Genomic DNA, 19,944 nt, shown 5'->3' with positions numbered 1-19,944 from the left:
ATCTTAGGTGTCTTCTTAAATCACTGCACAACTCTACACTTTGCATTTTTTTTAAAAGAACCACTAGAAGTGGCGTGTTGAATGTCATGTCATACTCAAAAACTCAACTAAATGACTGCATTCAAAGCAATACAATGTAAAACAAAGTGAAGGTTAGTATACTGAGATCTGCAAACTTACTTGTTTGACTATAGATAACAATTTAACCTAACATTATTTGACTTGTGGAACTGTATGGCAGACAGTGGTTATTTGAACTCATTAAGGCTGTCTTGGGCGTGAGTCTGTTGTGGTATAATCGCAGACGCTATAAATCATTTCAGAGGAAGTGTCTATGTCAGTTCAGTACAACTGCCAGTCTGCCACCGCGGTGTGATGAGATTTACAGTCACTTCAGTCATCATCCTGTCCCTTTGCACAGATATGCATGTGCTACTGTGACCTTGTGTCAAGGGGTCACACCTAACTTATATCATCACTCCCATTATCTCCTCATCGCATCTCTCTTAAGCAAGGCCTAGGCGACAGTGGTTTCCCAGCCATTCAGACCCCCCACATTACAAGCCCCCCTGAAGGTTGCCTGTCATGGTGCAGAAATGTGAGTCTGCTGCTCTGAAAGGAGGGCTATTATTGGAGAGGATTGATCCCCCAACCCTTCACTTCATGGAAAGAGGAAACTACTTCACCTTCATTGATCCTTGACTTGCCGATAATGCAAATTGCCTTTTGCATTCAGTAAACTCTGAGGCAAGGGTATTAATGTTTAGAAATATTGGTGTGCAGATGAAGTGACAATCATAATATCTGAGAACATGTTACCATGCGCTAATTGACTCATTGTCTCTGCCATACAGTAGATTGCATCCTTATGTCAAATGCTTGTATTGTAATAACATTAAGAAAGAACTAGAACAAAAGGATTATTTATCAAAATGTAAAACATCTAATGTGTGGTGTGAAGATATAGCGGGCAAAAGTTGCTCCAAAGCACAAAATACATTTTATTTTGTATTAATACAATGTTCAGCAAGCCATAACTGGGCAACCATACAACTATGGGCCAACTATTTTAGAAGTTAAAGATATATAATGGTGTAGAAGTAGAGTGTTGAAATTTCAAGCATCTAGCATGAATAATTCAAAAGTTAAGACTAGTGGAATAGATTTTTTTTGTAGCAGCAAAATTAGGGCTATAGCCTCTTTTTTTTTTTTTTTGGGGGGCTTTTATGCCTTTATTTGGACAGGACAGTGAAGCGTTGTGGACAGGAAGCGAGGCGGAGAAGACGTGGGGAGAGGATCGGGAGAACGACAGCAGGCCTGATTTGAACCTGTGTCCCCGCGGGCAATGAAGCCCGTAAATGGGGGGCTTATCAGCTTGCGCCACAGTGTCCCCCATAGTCTCTTTTTAAAGGCTCGTTATCTCAGATACTAAAGACGATACAGACTTTAAATCATTTTGCACCCTAGTTGTTGGCAGTCATAAAGTATGCAGCAAATTCAAGGTGGTCAGTTGGGAGGCCTCTGTTGATTTCCCATGGAAGGACCCATATCCATGTCTCTAAGCACTACATACTGTAAACGTTGTTAACAGACAGTACCCAGAGGTTATACAGGGGACGTATGCAATGAAATGCAGCAGGTTTCAGAATATGAGTGCTATGTTAATGTAAGTACATCTCATGTATCCTGAACCATAGTACTAAAGCATGTTAACTGTGTAACACAAGAACGGACACCCCATTGGTTTGGCTTACGAGAGCACGTAAAACACCGCACCTGTCAAGTTACCTACTTTGATGGACAAGTCGCGTGGGGGCTCCTTAGTGTGGTCATGTCATTTAAGAACTATATTCAGAAGTGTGAAAATTCACACTGAGGATTGTTAGCAGAGTCCCTCCTGCTGCCCTTGGGTTAGATGTGCAGGACCTGCTGGGTGCTGTGGGTCATTCACACAGACAGCATGCGGTAGGGCCGGCAGGGTAAGAGCTCTCTGAACTTACTGCAATAGAGATCTTAATGAGGCTTTTATTATTTATTACTGGTTACTATTGCTAATTTCAGTATGTATTCGAACAATATGATGAGAATTTTAAATATTTGTTTGACATATGGTGTGATGTTTGTTTAACAGTGGATGAAACCTCTGTGTTTTGTGGATGCCCCATGGGTAACTGCAAATGGGTTCACAGCTCAGTATTCAATATTCAGATACAAATAATGTGTGAATATTCAAATACGTTAGGGGGTCAGTGTTTCATATACCTATGTCATATATATTATTTTCGTATTTTTGACCTTTGTAAAGGCCCATGTAGGTCCAATAATTCGGTATTTGTTTATGAATCCGGCCTAAACGTTTGCTATCGTTCATCTATGTCTTAGTACGTAAAAGATTCAAGTGATACATTTTTCTCACATTCTTTTGTTTCTTCAAACATATTGTTCCTGTTTCAACGTCCTAAATTAATTTGGCTTGTGATTTTGGCTTTGGTTTCTTTTAAACGTTCAGCTATGAACCATGAACCATGACTCTGAAAATATTTTCTTGTTTTATTATTATGTAGTAATCACTTTTTATCGTGTAATTATTTGGACCCTATGATATGCAGGACAAGTCCTTGTGTCTTGACCATGTGTTTGAAAGTTGATTACTACGTGCTCGTTTGTCTGTGTTACTGTTGCTAGGGATCATTTGGCCATCTGGCCTCTCCTTTAAACGAAGGATTCTCATGCAAACCTCATTGGAAGAGGCATTTTGTAATGCATTGAGGTACAGCATCAGTGAAGTCTTGATATTAAATATATGAATTAATTAATATAAAATCTGTTAGTCTTTCAAGTTCTTGGCGTAAAGGTTCCCATAACTAAAAATGATTTGATGCCATAGTTAATATGCATAAAGCATTGATTTCAGCAATGAATATTTGATATATTTATATACACTGAGCATTTCCTACATTTCCGCAGGATGGTCCATCCCAGACCATAGAACTAGAGAGTGCATAGGCTGGGTGACTTGTGGGAATGCTTTTTTTTTTCCATGTCCACATGCCATCAATATTCATTTGAAGATGATACCAAAACTTGTTACCTATAAAACATACCTCAGAAAGTGGCAAATTGCGGCAAAGTGTTGCTTTAATGGTTTCTTTACATCACTTACCATGACCTAAGCAGTGAATAATGACAATGAAAAAGATGCTAGCTATTTATATGTATTAATGTTTATATAAATATATATAGAGAGAGATAGATATGTGTGTGTGTGTGTGTGTGTGTGTCTGTCTGTCTGTTACTGCAGTAAATATTTCCAAGCCATCTCTGTATTTTCAATGGAATGGAAAACTTGCAGTATGAATAGAGTATGAAGTATGAAGAAATACATTTCACCCTGCTTAAAACTGAGAAAACACTGTACTACATAACAAAAGTCTTGAAGTTCAATCATATTTTATATCCAGCTTAAGCTAAACTCAAAGTGAATCCAGCCTGCACTAAGAATACTTGCCATCATACAGTACAATTGAATATTAAAGAGATTTTTATATCTGATGTTTAGGTATAACTCCAGGATAACCACAAATTAGGGTTTATAATATAATATTAATCTTCATTCATAGATATTGAATTATTCCTGTAATTGTTTGGACTTCTTGAATGCATATGTAGAGCTTGCTTGATACCCTTAATGATTGGTTGTTTTTGTTCTTAGATATGAAATGCTCACTTGAAAGATATGTGATTTTTGGCTCTGACTGCGACCTAGACTCCTTTAAGATTGCAGAATCGTTAAAAAAAAAACACTCAGCACAAATGACTGTTATGCATTTCATCTTTATTCTACGTTGTCTTTAAGACATGAGGAAATGAAAAAACACAAGGCAAATACGAGGGCACTGTAGACTCCACAGAGGCCGTGTCAGAGCTTCACTCCTCATCGTGCCCTTTCTGGGGTCGGGAGCAGCAGCAGAGGGAGACAAAAGAGAGAGAATCAGATTAGGTACAGCAGGGATTCCTTCTTAAAGCCTTTTGATTACATTGACTTTGAAGTGATATTAAAAAACGTATTTGTCATGCCTCTCAGATATTCATTTCAAGTGCTTATCCCAGTTTATAATCAGTAATCCAAAATAGTGATGATGGTATGATGCTGATGTAACACATTTTATTCAGATGTTGTCTGGATGACTAATACCTTTAATGCTAGGGCCTAAATGGTGTTATGGTAATATGAACTTGTTTTGTCCATCAGTTTGTACACAAACAGAATGACCAAGGCTTATAGCATGGATTGTGGAAGATTATGATTAGTATAGTTAAGGGTTATTCTCTGTAAATATACACACAGAAGGGCATATATTCATCTGGAGGCAATGCAGCAGTAGGTATTTATATGTAAGATTCCGGGGAAAAAATGCTTTTTTCTGTCAAACGCTTGTCACTGTGTTATCACGGGTAACATAAAAACTGTTTTGGGTCTGTTGTCCACCTCAATAACCCTTTGTGTACTTAGTCTCTCTTTCAGAGAAGGGAATTAACAGGCCTCAGATGACACGGCCATTCCAGCACAGGGCTTATCAGTCCATTAATATCACTCAAGCTTACACTGTATCTCTGTATCACCCAACAGTCAAACATGAACGCAGACTCACTGTAGCCTTGAATACGTTTCAATAAGGAAAGAACTAAAGTCCAGCGATACATTTATATAATGTTTATGTTCATTTTATTAAGCAGGTATTAAAGAATTCCTGCTATTTGTGTAAGGTTTTCTACCGTTTTTCACCATAGAACTATTCTCCTCTATAATTTGTGGTTGCAATTTATACATTCAGTGTTCTATAGGATATCCATTCTGTATATATTACATAGGATTACAAATTTGAGAGAGCTGAGAATGACCATTACATCGGTCCTGCTGCCTCTTCATCCAGATGAATTATTCTCTATAGAAGCTGTTCTGTATGAACTTTGTTCAAGGGAGATACTATTTCCTTATACCTCTCTCCAGTGTGATTAGGGCAGGTGACGAAATATGTCAGTATAGACATGGTTGTAAAAAGTAATTATGATCTTTGAACAGCAACACTAACCTTGGAGCCCACGTCCCTGCTCTTGGCACGCAGCTTGTTGACTTGAGACTCTGCGATGTCGGCTCTCTCCTCAGCCTCATCCAGCTCATGCTGAATCTTCCGGAACTTGCCCATGTTGGTGTTGGACTGTTCCTCCTAGGGGATGATACACAGCATCAGTAATGAATTAACTTGTGCTGTTGACCTGAGGAGAATATTCAAACACACAAAATGTCTGAAAGTGGATGACATGATGCTTACAGCCTCCTCTGCATTCCTCTTGTAGGCTTTGACCTTCAGCTGCAGCTTGTCCACCAGATCTTGCAGTCGGGTTAGATTCTTCTTGTCCTCCTCAGTCTTTTGAAATGCAAAAGAACAAGCAGAACATTTAAAAAAAAAAAAAAAAAAACATTAAATATAATATTTTATTATTGAATACAACTTCACTCATATTCAGTCAGAAAGAAATATGAAAGGACCTGGTATGACAGCTCTTTGATGCGTCTTTCATATTTACGAATTCCTTTGATAGCTTCACCACTTTTCTTCTGTTCAGATTCAACTTCATTCTCCAGTTCTCTGACCTGTTCACCACAGTAGCAGATATGTAGTTATCAAGATAAGTGGATATATAAATGGTTTGTTTTGTCATTAATTATTACTATGCCTACCCTAGTCTCCAGCTTCTGAATTTGCTTCTTTCCTCCCTTCATGGCGATTTGTTCTGCCTCATCAAGGCGGTGCTGCAGGTCCTTAATGGTCTGCTCCATGTTCTTCTTCATGCGCTCCAGGTGAGCACTGGTGTCCTGCTCCTTCTTCAGCTCCTCAGCCATCATGGCAGCATCAGTGATGGCCTTCTTGGCCTTCTCCTCAGCATTCCGGCACTCCTGAACTGCCTCTTCCACCTCAGTCTGAAGCTGGCTTGTGTCGTTCTCCAGCTTCTTCTTCTGGTTCAAAAGGCTGGTGTTCTGTAGATAATAAACTGGTTCTAAGTAAAAAATAATAACCGCTGCTATTGACAATGAGTCTTGTGCTTGTAATTCATCTTTCATATAATTCCACAGCTAGTCTGTTTACTTTTTCATAGCGGCAGCCGCTTTGTCACAGCGATACACACAGCGAACTACAGCCTGAGGAGCACCGCAGTCCAGCTATTAATGGTAGGTCTTGAATCTCGAGAGAGATAAGGACTGTCATCGGGGATTAATGTGAGAGTAGCCTAAAAAGCTACTCGAGTCCAAACCACGGTAACCAGGGAGATATGGATCATAATCCTCTCCTGTTCAATCGGGTGAGCTACTACCCCGAGTAGGCTAATCGAAACAAACAAATGATCCATCATGATTTTTACATTATAGCCTAACCTTGGCCTATTTTCAGGTATGTCCGACAAGGTACTGTATTTAATCTGAGTTGGATTTACGTCTGTCAGGAACCCTTCCTCACCTGTGAGTGGAGCAGCTGAACCCTCTCGCTGGTGTCCAGCAGCTCCTGCTCCGCCAGCTTGCGACCTCTCTCGGTCTGCTCCAGTGTGGCTCTCAGCTCCTCCAGTTCTGCCTGAAGCAGGTTATTACGCCTCTCCACTATAGCTATGTTCTCCTTCAGATCATCATTGCTTCTTAAAGAGTCGTCAAGCTGAAGTTGAGCATCCTGAAATGGAAATGTTTAGATATTTAAGGTTAAGGTTATTTATGTAGCAGATGAGAATTATCAATTAATAAAATAATAAAAGTAATTAGCATGTCGCATGTCAAGTCTATATTTATACTGGCCATAGAATCCAACCCAGTTTTCTCACATAGGCTGTACACTCTTACATCATATACTGGTATAGGTGTGATTCGACACCTGTGTAGATGAATTGTGCGTACCTTCAGATGAGCCTGAACAACTTTGAGCTGTTTCTGGGACTCTGCTGCCTGCCTGTTGGCCTGACTCAACTGGATCTCCATCTCATTGAGGTCACCCTCCATCTTCTTCTTAATCCTGAGGGCCTCATTCCTGCTGCGAGTCTCTGACTCCAGAGAGCTTTGAAGGGTGTCAATGGTCCTTTGAAGGTTCCTCTTTGACTGCTCCATCTCCTCATCCTTCTCAGCAAGTTTGCGCTCCATCTCAGCCTTTACCTGATTGAACTCGAGCTGGGCCCTCAGGATCTTACCCTCCTCATGTTCAAGAGAGGCCTGTTGATTGGAAGACATTCTACTGTCACAAGTGAAAATCACCAAAAGATCTCTGTGTAGCTAGTGTAGGACATAATTTAGCTCAACCATTCAATTCATGTGAGTTTATTTACTTCTGCCTCCTCTAGAGCTGACTGGATTTCACTCTTCTCCTGTTCCAACTGTTTTCTTATTTTCTCCAGTTCGTGGATGCTCTTCCCTCCCACAGCCAGTTGCTCAGTCAAATCTGAGATCTCCCCTGGGAACCACACGATACATGGCATTATTCAGACATTTACCATCACTGTGAGTTACAAAATGTGGTTTACGGTCATCACCATTTTGCCTTACCTTGAAGGTTCTTGTTCTCCCTCTTCATTGTCTCCAAGTGATCCAGAGCTTCTTCATAGGAGTTCTTCAGTTTGAACAGCTCTGTGCTCAAAGCCCTGGCCTCCTTCTGGGAGCCCTCCAGCTCTGTCTGGGACTCCTCAAACTTCTGCTTCCACTCCGCCAAGACCTAGATTTGAAATTGTGGTGTATTTAACGTGCTGTACTCCTAATCAAACCACCTTTTTACCAAGAGTCATCAGTGTTCTCTGTACCTTGTCAAAGTTCCTTTGCTTTTTGTCTAGGGCAGCCGCGGCTGCATTTGCTCTATCTATGTCCACCATGAGATCTTCAATCTCATTCTGGAGCCTGTGTTTGGTCTTCTCCAAAGAAGAACATTTTGCATTGACAGCTTCTACAGCCTCCTCCGCATCTTGCAAGCGCTGAGTTAATTTCTTCCTGGAAGGGTAAGAGAGATAATATGAAAAAACGTTTTGACTAATCGAGTTTGGATGCTGTAATGTTTTCACACAAGTAGATCACTGTTTTTATAGTAGCTTGATCAGCTAACAGACAAACCTTCATAAGTGAAACATAATACCAACAAAAAGCCTATCTGTCAGGAGAGGGGAACTCTGTTACACGTTTCAGAACGGATTTCTGGATTTTTTTGTTCACGTCTTACTTTGCCTCCTCCAGGTCCTCAGTTCTCTGGATGGCATCAGTCTCGTACTTGGTTCTCCACTGAGCCACCTCAGAGTTGGCCTTGGACATGGATCTCTGCAGCTCAGCCTTGGCCTCCTGCTCCTCTTCATACTGCTCTCTGAGCAGGTCACAGTCATGGCGAGCAGACTGCACTGCATGAGCAAGAGCGTTCTTGGCCTGGGAAGTGTTAGATACAGATAGGTGGTGACATTTAAAAAGAACATAACTAATCAAGAGATAACAAGAGGAGGAGTAAGGAAATGTGTATTCTTCTTGATTCTTTGGAAAAAGTGTGTCTGTGTGTGTCTGTGTGTGTCTGTGTGTGTGTGAGCAAATCAGTAATGATATTGTATAACTCTATTTCATACCTTGACTTCCTCTTCCAGTTGTCTTTTAAGATCCTCAGTTTGTTGGGTGTAGGACTGCTTGCTTCTGGTCAGCTGAGAGACTAGAGAGTCCTTTTCCTCCATCTGTCTCGTAAGCTCACCTGTTGATATTAACGTAGCATTTAGCCACAGATTAGTTTACACAAACATAAAAAAAATAAACCCAAACAACACAACAGTACTGAACACACACTGGACACGATTATCAGTACTGAACACACACTGGACACGATTAACAGTAACACGATATACACTTTAACAGCTAATGGTTTCTGGTGTTTGGCTGAAAGGAGAACAAAATGGAAAGGAGAAGAGAAAGTGTTTGCTGTTACCATTTTCAGCTTGCAGCTTTGCCTTATGCATGGTGAAATCATTAATCGTACGTTGACCCTCCTCAAATTTAGTCTTGTATTCGTTCATCTGGTCTTCTAATGTCCTGTTTGCCTTTTCCAGATTTGCCTTGAATTATGGAAAATTTCATTAGTATCAGTTTATCTTCAAATTAAAACATAATGCAATGGAAATACTCTCATACCTTGGTCTTAACAACATGTTCCATGTTGGAGACCACATCATCCAGCTCCAGCCTGAGCTCACTCTTCTCCTTCTCCAGCTTCTGCTTGACTCTCTGCAGGTTGTCTATCTGCTCTCCCAGGTCGGCCACACTGTCGGCTTGTTTCTTCCTGAGGGTGGCGGACGTAGCTTCGTGGTGCAGAGTTGCCTCTTCAAGGTCTCTGCGTAGCCTGTGGAACTCGGCTTCCCTTTTCTTGTTCATCTCAATCTGGGAAGCAGTGGCTCCACCAGCCTCCTCCAGCCTCTCACTGATCTCCTCCAGCTCTCTGGCCAGGTCTGCTCTCTGTTTCTCTACTTTAGCTCTGGCAGCTCGCTCTGCCTCAAGCTCTTCCTCCAGCTCCTCTATACGAGCCTGGTAGATAATAATCATACATAGTTCATTTGGGTCCCATCACTATAAAATGTATTTAGTTTTAAACAGAATTACAGTATATAAGTACTGTATATATGAGTATAATTTGATGCTGTTTAATGACCTGCAACTCCTTCATTTTCTTCTGGAGCTGAATGCTGATAATTTGCTCATCTTCTATCTTCCCATTGACCTGGCTGATCTCAAAGTCCTTCCTGTAAGCACATTTAGTCAGATCACACAAAATGCAGCTTCATGTTCTCTCTGTTTGTATAGATATAAAAGTAAATAGTTAATTTACTTTTTCAGGCACTCCACCAGTTGTTGTTTGTCATTTTCCAGGTCCATCACACTCTCCTGGGCCAACTTTAAGTCACCCTCCAGCTTCCTCTTGGCTCTTTCCAGATCCATCCTCACCTTCTTCTCTTGCTCCAGAGAGCCCTCAAGCTAGTTGGAATAGCAAAAGTATTGATATTGATGATGATAATGATCACGATGACGAAGATACATTTCTGCATACTATGCCTTTTTAAAGGCTTTTGTTTATAATATTAAGTTATTTACATCATGTGATTGTCATCTGAAATACTCACATCATCCACTTGCTGCTCCAGCTTGGCTTTGGCCTTGGTGAGGTTGTTGACTTTGTCCTCCTCACTTTGCAGATCATCTAGAGTTTGCTGATGTGCTTCTTGTAGAGCTTTCTTTTCCTTGGTCAGCTTGGCAATGATTTCATCAAGACCTGCCATTTCCTCAGTCAGATTTTTCACCTGAACGTATAAAACACATTTAGTACAAATCAGAACCAGTACCAGAAATTGTGGTTTCTCAAAAAAAAAAAAAAGAAAGAAAAAACACACTGTCCACACTGCCCACACTGTCCACACACACTCACTGACAGGAAAACAAACCTTGTTCTCAGTGGCATGCTTTTCTTTCTCCACTTTAGCCAAGGTGAGCTCCAGGTCATCAATGTCCTTCTTGAGCTCAGAGCACTCATCTTCCAGCTTCCTCTTCTTTGCTGTCATATCAGAATTCATCTCCTCCTCATCCTCCAGTCTCTCGGTCATCTCTTTGATTTTGGCCTCCATTTGAATTTTATGCTTAATCAGTTGGTCACACCGCTCTTCAGCATCACAAAGATTATCTTGTTCCTGAACGAATGACAGAGGTTGGTGAGTTTACCCTTAGAATCATGTAGAATTATCTTCATGTTGTAAAACGATGATGTCGATATTTCTAACTTACTGCCTGAACTTGGAGATTGAGGTCATTCTTCTCTTGGAGAAGAGAGACCATTTTCTCTTCCAGCTCCTTCCTACGAGTTTCAGATTTTGCATAGGCCTCTTTCAATTTAAGGAATTCTTCCTTCATGTTAGCCATCTCCTTCTCAGCCTCAGCTGACCTCAGTAAGGGCTTGATCTTGAAGAAAAGCCTCATCCAAGGCCAATTCTTGACCCCCATGAAAGCACGCACATTCCACTGGATAACAAGTAAGGAATCCCTGCAGAGCAAATTCAACAGGTGTCCAATAGTGACCCACTGTCATTACTACTAGTCTGTAAAAGTAACATGGTTTTAGTTTACCAGACAGGGTACACACTTCGGAATACTAACCTGCGCTCAACAATCTTCTGGAACTCAAGTCTTGCAAGAAGCCCCCGTGATTTAGCCTGTATTGCTGTTATAATGAGTGCTAGTCGTTCATCTCTCATTTCTTCCAGTAGACCCAGCAGACCAGCCTTGAAGAACACCTAAATGATATTTAAAGGAATTACAGTTCTGTGCTAATGGTTAGCTCTACCCTGTTGATGAAACATGGATCAGTTGTGTTCACTTGAGTGCATTCTGTACTGTTGTATGTTATGATCGTGTTTTTACCTTTGTGTGTCCAAACTTGTACTGATTGTGGTCAATATCGAGAGATCCGAGTAACTTCTCTGCCCCCTTTTTGCTGTCAATAAACTGTCCATCTGGAATTGCTGCTGGGTTCAGAATACGATATCTATAAAATTAAAATAATAAAATCAATGATTATAATCTGAGATTTGATCTCTGATGCATAAGAGCTCCAGCTCTCCATTTTAGAGAAGTGTTCATTGTCACCTCTGTTTGAAGTCCCCGTACAGAATCCTGTTGGGGAAGCCCTTTCTGCAGATCCTGATGCCTTCCAGCACACCGTTACAGCGCAGCTGGTGCATCACCAGAGGGTTGTCCATCGCCCCAGGAGTCTTGGTCTCATTGGGGATGAGGCAGCGCACAAAGTGGGGGTGAGTGGACCTCAAGTTCGTCATCAACTTGTTTAAGTTTTCCTGTAACAAGTGACAGTCAATGTCAACAGTGTATTGGCACATTTGAAAGGGAGGAAATAATCTGATAATTATGACTAAATACAAGTATAGTTTAAATACTTACCCTATGCAAAGCAGACACAGTTTGGAAAGAGGAGCCCTTCTTTTTTGCTCCTTTGCCCTTTGAATCTGAAAAACAAACAAAGCAAAACAATCAAAACAAAACAAAAACATATTCCATGTATTCTTTTAAAGTTTGGACTAAGTTTACTACACTTTGAACATTACCTGACTCCCCAGCATAGTTTGCAAAGAGCACTCCCAGGAGTTTGAGGGTGGACTTTTGGTAAAGTCCAACAACCGTCTCATTCAGAGGGTCCTTGTTCTTCACCAACCAGTTGTTGATGTTGTAGTCCACACTGCCAGCATAATGAACCAGGGAGAAATGGGCCTCCGGTTTGCCTTTCACAACTCTCGGTTTCTGGAAGTTGTTGGATTTCCCCAGATGATTGTCATAAAGCTTTTCTTTAAATGTGGCATCACTGGCTTTAGGGAACATGCACTCCTCTTCAAGGATGGACATGATACCCATAGGCTGAAAAGAAAAGAGTATGGTTATATTAGTTATGGTGAGGGTGATTGGACTGAGTATGTATAATTGATTATGCGGTATATAAAGATCCCAAAACCGGGCATGTCATATAGAGATGTGCATCTTAAAGGAAAACTTTGAGATTGTTTAACCTGGGCCCTTAATGATCGAAAGGGACACTTAACAATCGAAATCGGTCCAGTATTAAGTCAGAACGCTAAAACCAGCAACCGCAAAATGGCTATACAATGGAATCCTACGAGGCAAGCCCCTGCCTCAAGTGAACCGCTTGTTTTAAGGATCATAAATGTTATTGTAAGGGTCTGACAACATGGAAATGTTCCCTACAGAGATAAAGAGTTTACCTCAGTAACTATAAAGAAACTGTAGAAAATGACTGTTTCTACTCTCATTGGTTTACTTTTCTCTAGTTCCTGTCTGTGACGTAGCACCCCACTCAGTGCCTGTAGTTGATTATTGCAGTGGGTGGCTGTTTCCTAATGTTTACAAAAGGAGAAGTAATCGACTACAGACACTGAATGGCTTGCTATGTCAGAGCCTAGAAGAAGAGACAGATAAAACAATGATGGTAAATGCAGTGACCTCTAGTAAAACTTTGAACCCAAAAATATCTAAAAATAGGGCCCATCTTAAACAAATCCAGAAGTTTTCCTTTAGTTGTAGAGCTTTATGAACATTTCCTGTAGTCGACACAAACCTTTTCTATGAGGTCAATACAAGCTTGCAAGTCCATTCCGAAATCTATGAATGTCCACTCAATGCCTTCTTTCTTATACTCTTCTTGCTCCAGCACAAACATGTGATGATTGAAAAACTGTTGCAGTTTCTCATTGGTGAAGTTGATGCATAGCTGCTCAAAAGTGTTATACTGTAACAGAAATAGCTTGGTTAGTTTTTGATATCAGGATGCTAATGAAAAGAGGCGTATACATGATATTTTTAAGACTGAACGGGTATTTTTAAAAAAGCTCTCACATCAAAGATCTCAAAACCAGCAATGTCCAGCACTCCTATGAAATACTGACGAGGTTGTCTGGTGTCCAGGGACTGGTTGATTCTCACCACCATCCACAGGAACATCTTCTCATACACTGACTTAGCCAGTGCCCCCATGGCGTAGTACACCTGGACAAAAGGGTGGGGTGGTGAGTTTGGGTGTGTTGTTGTTTAGATAAACATTCCCTGAAGTTTATGGTCATCATTCATTTAATGTCATTCTTCTCACCTGTTGGACACTCTGTCCTTTGGTGACCCACTCGTTTCCTACTTTGACCCTCGGGTGACACAGACCCTTGATGAGGTCAGCAGAGTTCAGGCCCATCAGGTACGCTGATTTGTCAGCAACTGCGGATTTGAAAGGAAACAGATCGTGAGCCTCTAGAAAGACCCTGTGAGCTCATCTGTTCCAGTCAGTGAATCAAACTCACTCTCAGTGCCGTCAGCCTCTGCCTGCTCCTCACGCTGCTTCTGCTTGAACCTCATGTTGCCGTAGTGCATTATGGCACCAGTCAGCTTGTAGATACTGTTCTTCTCTTCCACAGTGAAGCCCAGGACATCAAAAGCTTCCTGTAAGGAAATAAACCATTATTGGTCTTGTTTAAAACTGTCACAGTAAACTGCTCATTTTACCTGGTGTAGGTTTTGTTAAAGTATGTTTTCTCACATCAGTGGCCATGAGCTCGTCAGCGTCATTGATGGAGGCTACGGTCGTCTCTCCTTGGGAGATGAAGGAGTAGTCATAGGGGTTGTTGGTGATGAGCAGCATTTCTAACGAAGAAAAGAAAGGAGTCAGACTGCTCTAATGTTATTTTCGAATCCGTTTAAAGTAATAAAGTATCCATCAATGAGGTCGCACCCAAGAGTTCAGGTTTCTTTTGAGACAGGATCTGGTAGAAAATGTGGTAGTCTCTCTCAGCTTTGAGCTGAAAGGTGACACGAGACTTCTCCAGCAAGTCTGGAAAGGTGTTAATAAAAAACAAAAGGAGTTGTCCAGACAGAAGAAAAACATTATTTGTAAAAAACATTACTGCTGTACTATTGTAATGGCACCTTACAGGTCTCAATATCAGCAGAAGCTAGCTTTCCACTGGCGGCAAAATGAATTCGGATGAATTTGCCCTGAAAGCAGATAAGACGGAAAATAAATGGATGCTTGCATGAATGCATTGATACTTATATTAAGTACATAAATGTTTAGTGAAAACTGAATTGTATCAGTTCTCATATAATAAGCTGTATATATACAGTATATATGCAAATAATTGTTGTAGGAATTCACAACATTTGTTTTTGAAATTCACAATATTGTCAAACATGTTTTAACCGTCCTTATAGAAATCTAAACTTAAATGCCCTATTTATTGGCGTTCTCTGTCAACTGATGGGCATTCACTTACAAATCTTGAGGAGTTGTCATTTCTGATAGTTTTGGCATTGCCAAAGGCCTCAAGAGCAGGATTAGCCTGGATGATTTGATCCTCCAGGGTTCCCTGTAATTAGATGTCAGAGATGTATTAGTATTTAGCCAGAGGTGTACTGTGGCCCGGATTTCACCCATATAAAAAACATACAGTGTATACCTTTTTCTCAGAGCCATCCTTCTTTGAAGAGGGTCCAGATGCAGCAATGCTGGCAAAGTACTGAATTACTCTCTTTGTGTTGACAGTCTTCCCAGCACCAGATTCTCCCCTGAGGTCAGCAAGACACATTTATTCTCATTACAAGACATATTACCCCATCTTCACTCCTCTCAACGTCACTCCCAGACACATTTATTGTCATTACAAGACATATTACCTCATCTTTCCTCCACTCAACGTCACTCCCAGACACATTTTTGGTGTAACCTCCTGAGAACCAACCCACACACTTGTGTCCTCTGTAGTTGACATTTGTTTTGTCATGCATACCCTCTTACTCTTTTGAGCTATTCTGTTCATTCTTCTTGGTTCCCAGGAGGATATTGATGCAGAACACTGGTACATAGCCAACAAGTCAACTAGAAGTTATTAGAATGTTATCGTGTATGTCGTGTATATCAAGACATATCATGTATGTGTTATCACAAGCTTCAAAATGCATTTTATAGCATGTTATCATACCATGTTTGCTACTAAAATGACAGATTATTTGATTATTAGAGTTAGATAAAAATAATTAGCTCTATCACTCGATGTGTTAATCTGTGTTACAGCTGATGTTTATTAAACATAAATACTCTTAATGATTGACTCATAGTGCATTACTCACGTGATAAGAACAGACTGATTCTCCCTGTCTGTGAGGGAATGACATAGGACACAGTAACTATGTGAGGTACAACAGAGGTGTCCCCCCAAAAAATGGGTTCCCACTGGTTATAGGCTGTGATGTCACCGTGGGATGCCTGTTGTGGTCTTGACTGAGACTTATGTCTTTTCGATAACACATGCTGTCTAATGATATTGGAATTTGGAAACAATGTTTGGAAAACTATCACTTTGTTTAACACCTTGTATATCCTATAATCTATCTTAATTGTATTTGTTTGTTTTCTGAGGAAGTTACCTGCCAACATATACTGGTAAGCATTGTCAGAGATGGAGAAGATATGAGGAGGAGCTTCTTGCCTCTTCTTGCCTCTGTAGGCATTAACCACCTCCTGGTCGTACACTGGCAGCCACTTGTAGGGGTTTACAGTTACACAGAAAAGCCCAGAGTAGGTCTGTAGAGGAAGGAGAAAGAAGTTAGAAATGGTTCATACTGCAGTCCCAGTACTCTCTAAGGCTGCATGACTTAAGTGTACTCACGTAGATCATCCATGCTGCGTAACGCTCTTTGAGGTTAAACAGCACAGCAGGCTCATGGAGGAAGGTGAACATCACCATGTCTTCAATTTTATCAAACTTGGGCGGGTTCTGAGGGAGGACGTCTGCGTCCTTCACCACTACACTCTGTTGGAAAGGTACAATGGTTGTATACACTGGGAAAGCGTGTAAACACACAGATGAAGCCGCACTGCCAAACAGTTCTTCAAATATCAGCTTGACCAGTGAAACACTGCTCTGCTTAAGTACTTTATGTGGTACAGGTGCCTTAACTTGGGTACTGGAATCAATTGTAATCATTTTATTGTTGTTTAACCAGTGTTTTGTGTTCTGTAGTTTGGACTGTTTCATTCACTGTCTTGGGGGGTAAACCTACCTTTCCCTTTGCAGTTTCAACAGTGACTTTGTCACCATCTCTGCTGATGATGGAAGCCTTGACGTACTCCTCTTCAGGGTCGGGCACAAAGCACTCCCTCTTCATGTCGAAGGGGCGCGTTTGTGCCTCCAGGCGCTCGAGGTCCGACTTCCTCAAGAATGGAGCCGCTACCCCAAACTCCTTCATGGCGAGGTCTCCTATCTCCGACATGCTGTATGCTGGCCTGGATTGGCAACCTGAATCTGTACAACTAAAACAGATGGGCGTTGTTTGTGAACACAGCTCAAGTGTTACCAGAGGTAGGGTGTCTTTAAAGCCAATGCCACCCATGGCAGTCCTGGCACTTCCTGCTAATCCAGGTTGAACTGATGCCCTCTGCCACTTCAGGGCAGCAGCAGAGAGACTCACTCTTTCTGTAATCTAGACGTTGAACTACCCACCCCGTCATACTAATGAATACAGTGTGTTCAGATTAATGCCATACCTCCTGCACTTGTCTCCATTACGTAGTATCATCAATGATATTAATAATCTATATTTATAATTCAGTTATGTTGTTCTCCTGTGTTGTCATTCGCACAATGTTTGATTAATTCTGATACACAGAGACACATTGACAATCATGCTGATCCAAAGTATTATATATATATTACACACCATATTAAGATCATATTCCTCCATATGAATTTATATATTTTTGCATTGCTTTTGGACAGAAATGTGAATACAACTTTGATGATTATTGTCTATTGTCTATAGCACTATTGTCTGTTATTTCTTAAGCAGAACTCAAATAAACTCTTGCCACATGACACTGTTATCCATTGTTGTCTTCACATGAGCAGTACATAACAATTCAGAGAAGAGATCTTACCTTATACTGTGTACCCAAGCAAAGAGGAGTGGTGCTTCGCTTGCGCTATGAAGAGAAAATAAAAGTCACTCTGGCTCTGTCACACTTTGAAACCATGTACATCTACTCTGGCTGAATGTATGACTGAGTGTAGCATCCTCTGAGCCTTTTCAGGGTGCTCTTCCTTTAAATGTTTCCCAAGACTTTAAAAGGTAATTAAACATACCCCCTTTTTTTAAAACTAAACAATCAGAGGGTTCTTCCTCACATCTTACCTTCAGATAATGTGATGGCCATCCGTTATTGTGACCATCGTTCCTCCTTATAAAGGAAATCCCTCTTCCAAATTCGGCCATGGCATGTCAGTTGCCAGGAATGTTATTGTGTCTGAGCTGGGTTGGGGTACCAGAAGGGTGCGGGTGGGTATTAGTCACAAAGAACAGTAAAACAAATGACATGGGGATCAAATTTCTTCCTGCTCCATAGAAGGCTTCCCCTTCCAGAGAAGTGAGGTAGTGGGCATCTCGTCTACACTGATGCCGTCATGTTTCATGTGAAATGCTAATTAAGAGGAACAGTATGGCTTAATTCCCCACATTTGCTCCATAATGAGTTTAATGGAGGAATATTGGCCATGGTATTGAGATATATGTAGATATATATTCTTGGAAAAGTGACATATAGGGTGGTGATTCATGCCATTTGAACCCTAATTTGCCCATAATCTTTTGTCTCAATCATAATCTAGGGGGAGATGTTTCAATTCAAAAGTGCAGTGTTACCATGTCATCACAAATTCAATAATTCTAACATTTGGAACATTGTATCAAAAACAGTTATGTAATAATGAATTAATTTGTGTTGAATAGTTTTCAAGTTGATCTTTTTGAAGTTGGTCTTTTATTATGGATATCATATGAATTTTAGTTCACTGCTACAATTCAGCTCATAGTGTTTGTATTTTACTTACCGGAGATATTGAGCAATTGTTATCACAGTTATGCTTTGGTAAGCCATTACATTCTCTGATTTGTGACATGTAGTTCACATTATGTTTATATCTAATTGTAAAACACCATTTTAAGTGTATTACGCTAATCTGTGAAGATAAAATTCCCTATTGACAAACCAAATGATCTATGTCTGTGGGTATCTGCTGGTGGTGTTTATACAGATGCTGGATTCCAGAGAGGTGATCTGAATGAAAAGCACACCCCTGTGGGGTGTCAATTACCCCCAGAGCTTAACAGCAGCTAATGTGCAACATTGGTAACATATTGTGTTTTGTGGTAATAGGCCCAACTTTACAGGAGCCGTACACCGATGTCAGATGCGCTTGTGTGTGTCAGCAGCTATATAAAGGACATGCAGTCTGGGAGATTAACCAGGGGGCAAGTGTCAGGCACCACAGACAGAGCTCTGTCACAGGTGACGCGCTTTAAAAGATGATAATGATGATAATAAAGGGAGACCCCCCTCCCTATACCCAGAGCCGGCAGGCCAATGTTAAGCCAAGGACACTCCGCTGCTGCTGCTGCAAAAGCAAGTGAAAGCCTTTACTGCCCGCTCAGACCGAGCCTTGTTGACATGGCTTTGTTTGAGTACAAAGATAACCCTGTGAAATACCTACTGAGTGCCTCACACTGATTGAGGAGGACAGCTTGCGCCAGGCGGTCGGGCTTTTATACCTCTCCTAGTGTCTGTGTGTGGGATGAACTGTAGCCCGTGACCTGGCCAGTCAAAGATTGCCCTTCACATAAATAAAGTGTTAGTGACATTTATGTGGTGCTACGCATCAATATTTTATGTAACATTTAAAATTCTGCGAGTGGTGTGGAGTCAGCGGTTGGCTCTGCAGGTCAGAAGTCTCCAGTATGTCTATTCTGTGGTGTCACTAAGGTTGCTATGCTTAGAATGTCATCCATCACCACGTGGTGAAAGACACACATCACTCTCATCACACTCTGAGTCATTGTTGACTCAACTGGCAAATTGTCCGAATGCCTCTTCTCTCACAGTTTACGACACAATAAGGTGGCTATTTCGAATGATCAATATAGAACGCTAAAACATCAGAATATAAACAGCACTTGTGTGTACAGTGAAAACGTGATGTGGACCACTTCTTGTGTTTACGCGTATTGAGATCATCTGGAGATTAGAAGATGTTCGTAACTTAGTGAAGGTCTGATAACCAACTAGCTTAATTGTAACGAATAGAAGTTACGTTGACTAAAGAAACCAGCTTTGTTCTTCATTGAGTCACTAGCAGCCGAGAGGTCATGAGATAAATGACGAGTTAAGTACCTGTGCTGAGTGGCAAGACTCTTTCCATGCTGATAGCATGCAACACCATGCCTCCCACAGCCTCCCCATACCCTGAATAGTGCTTAAGTGGTAAATGGAAGTGAGAAATGCCAACCCAAGGCGG

General features: G+C 41.0%; 1 protein-coding gene across 1 annotated transcript; it reads right to left on the bottom strand.

Annotated features, from left to right (window-relative positions):
* Positions 1-5,051: 5,051 nt before the first annotated feature.
* LOC105900517 (myosin-7) lies at positions 5,052-16,885 on the bottom strand. Its single transcript, XM_031562798.2, has 36 exons — positions 16,661-16,885; positions 16,267-16,410; positions 16,025-16,181; positions 15,728-15,755; positions 15,058-15,166; positions 14,875-14,967; positions 14,533-14,596; positions 14,334-14,432; positions 14,142-14,245; positions 13,906-14,044; positions 13,704-13,822; positions 13,454-13,603; positions 13,176-13,346; positions 12,140-12,460; positions 11,990-12,046; positions 11,681-11,886; positions 11,456-11,579; positions 11,192-11,328; positions 10,823-11,078; positions 10,486-10,728; positions 10,168-10,344; positions 9,876-10,021; positions 9,699-9,789; positions 9,185-9,574; positions 8,982-9,108; positions 8,632-8,750; positions 8,244-8,440; positions 7,834-8,017; positions 7,583-7,748; positions 7,366-7,490; positions 6,944-7,252; positions 6,519-6,722; positions 5,744-6,040; positions 5,552-5,656; positions 5,334-5,429; positions 5,052-5,228 (listed from the first exon to the last, which is right to left on the bottom strand). Exons 1-36 carry the CDS (start codon positions 16,868-16,870, stop codon positions 5,067-5,069), a joined length of 5,826 nt encoding a protein of 1,941 aa, XP_031418658.2. The 5' UTR covers positions 16,871-16,885; the 3' UTR covers positions 5,052-5,066.
* Positions 16,886-19,944: the final 3,059 nt, after the last annotated feature.

This window comes from Clupea harengus, chromosome 25 (assembly GCF_900700415.2).
Source record: "Clupea harengus chromosome 25, Ch_v2.0.2, whole genome shotgun sequence".
Lineage (NCBI taxonomy): Eukaryota > Metazoa > Chordata > Actinopteri > Clupeiformes > Clupeidae > Clupea > Clupea harengus.
This window is presented reverse-complemented; position numbering and strand designations above follow the sequence as displayed.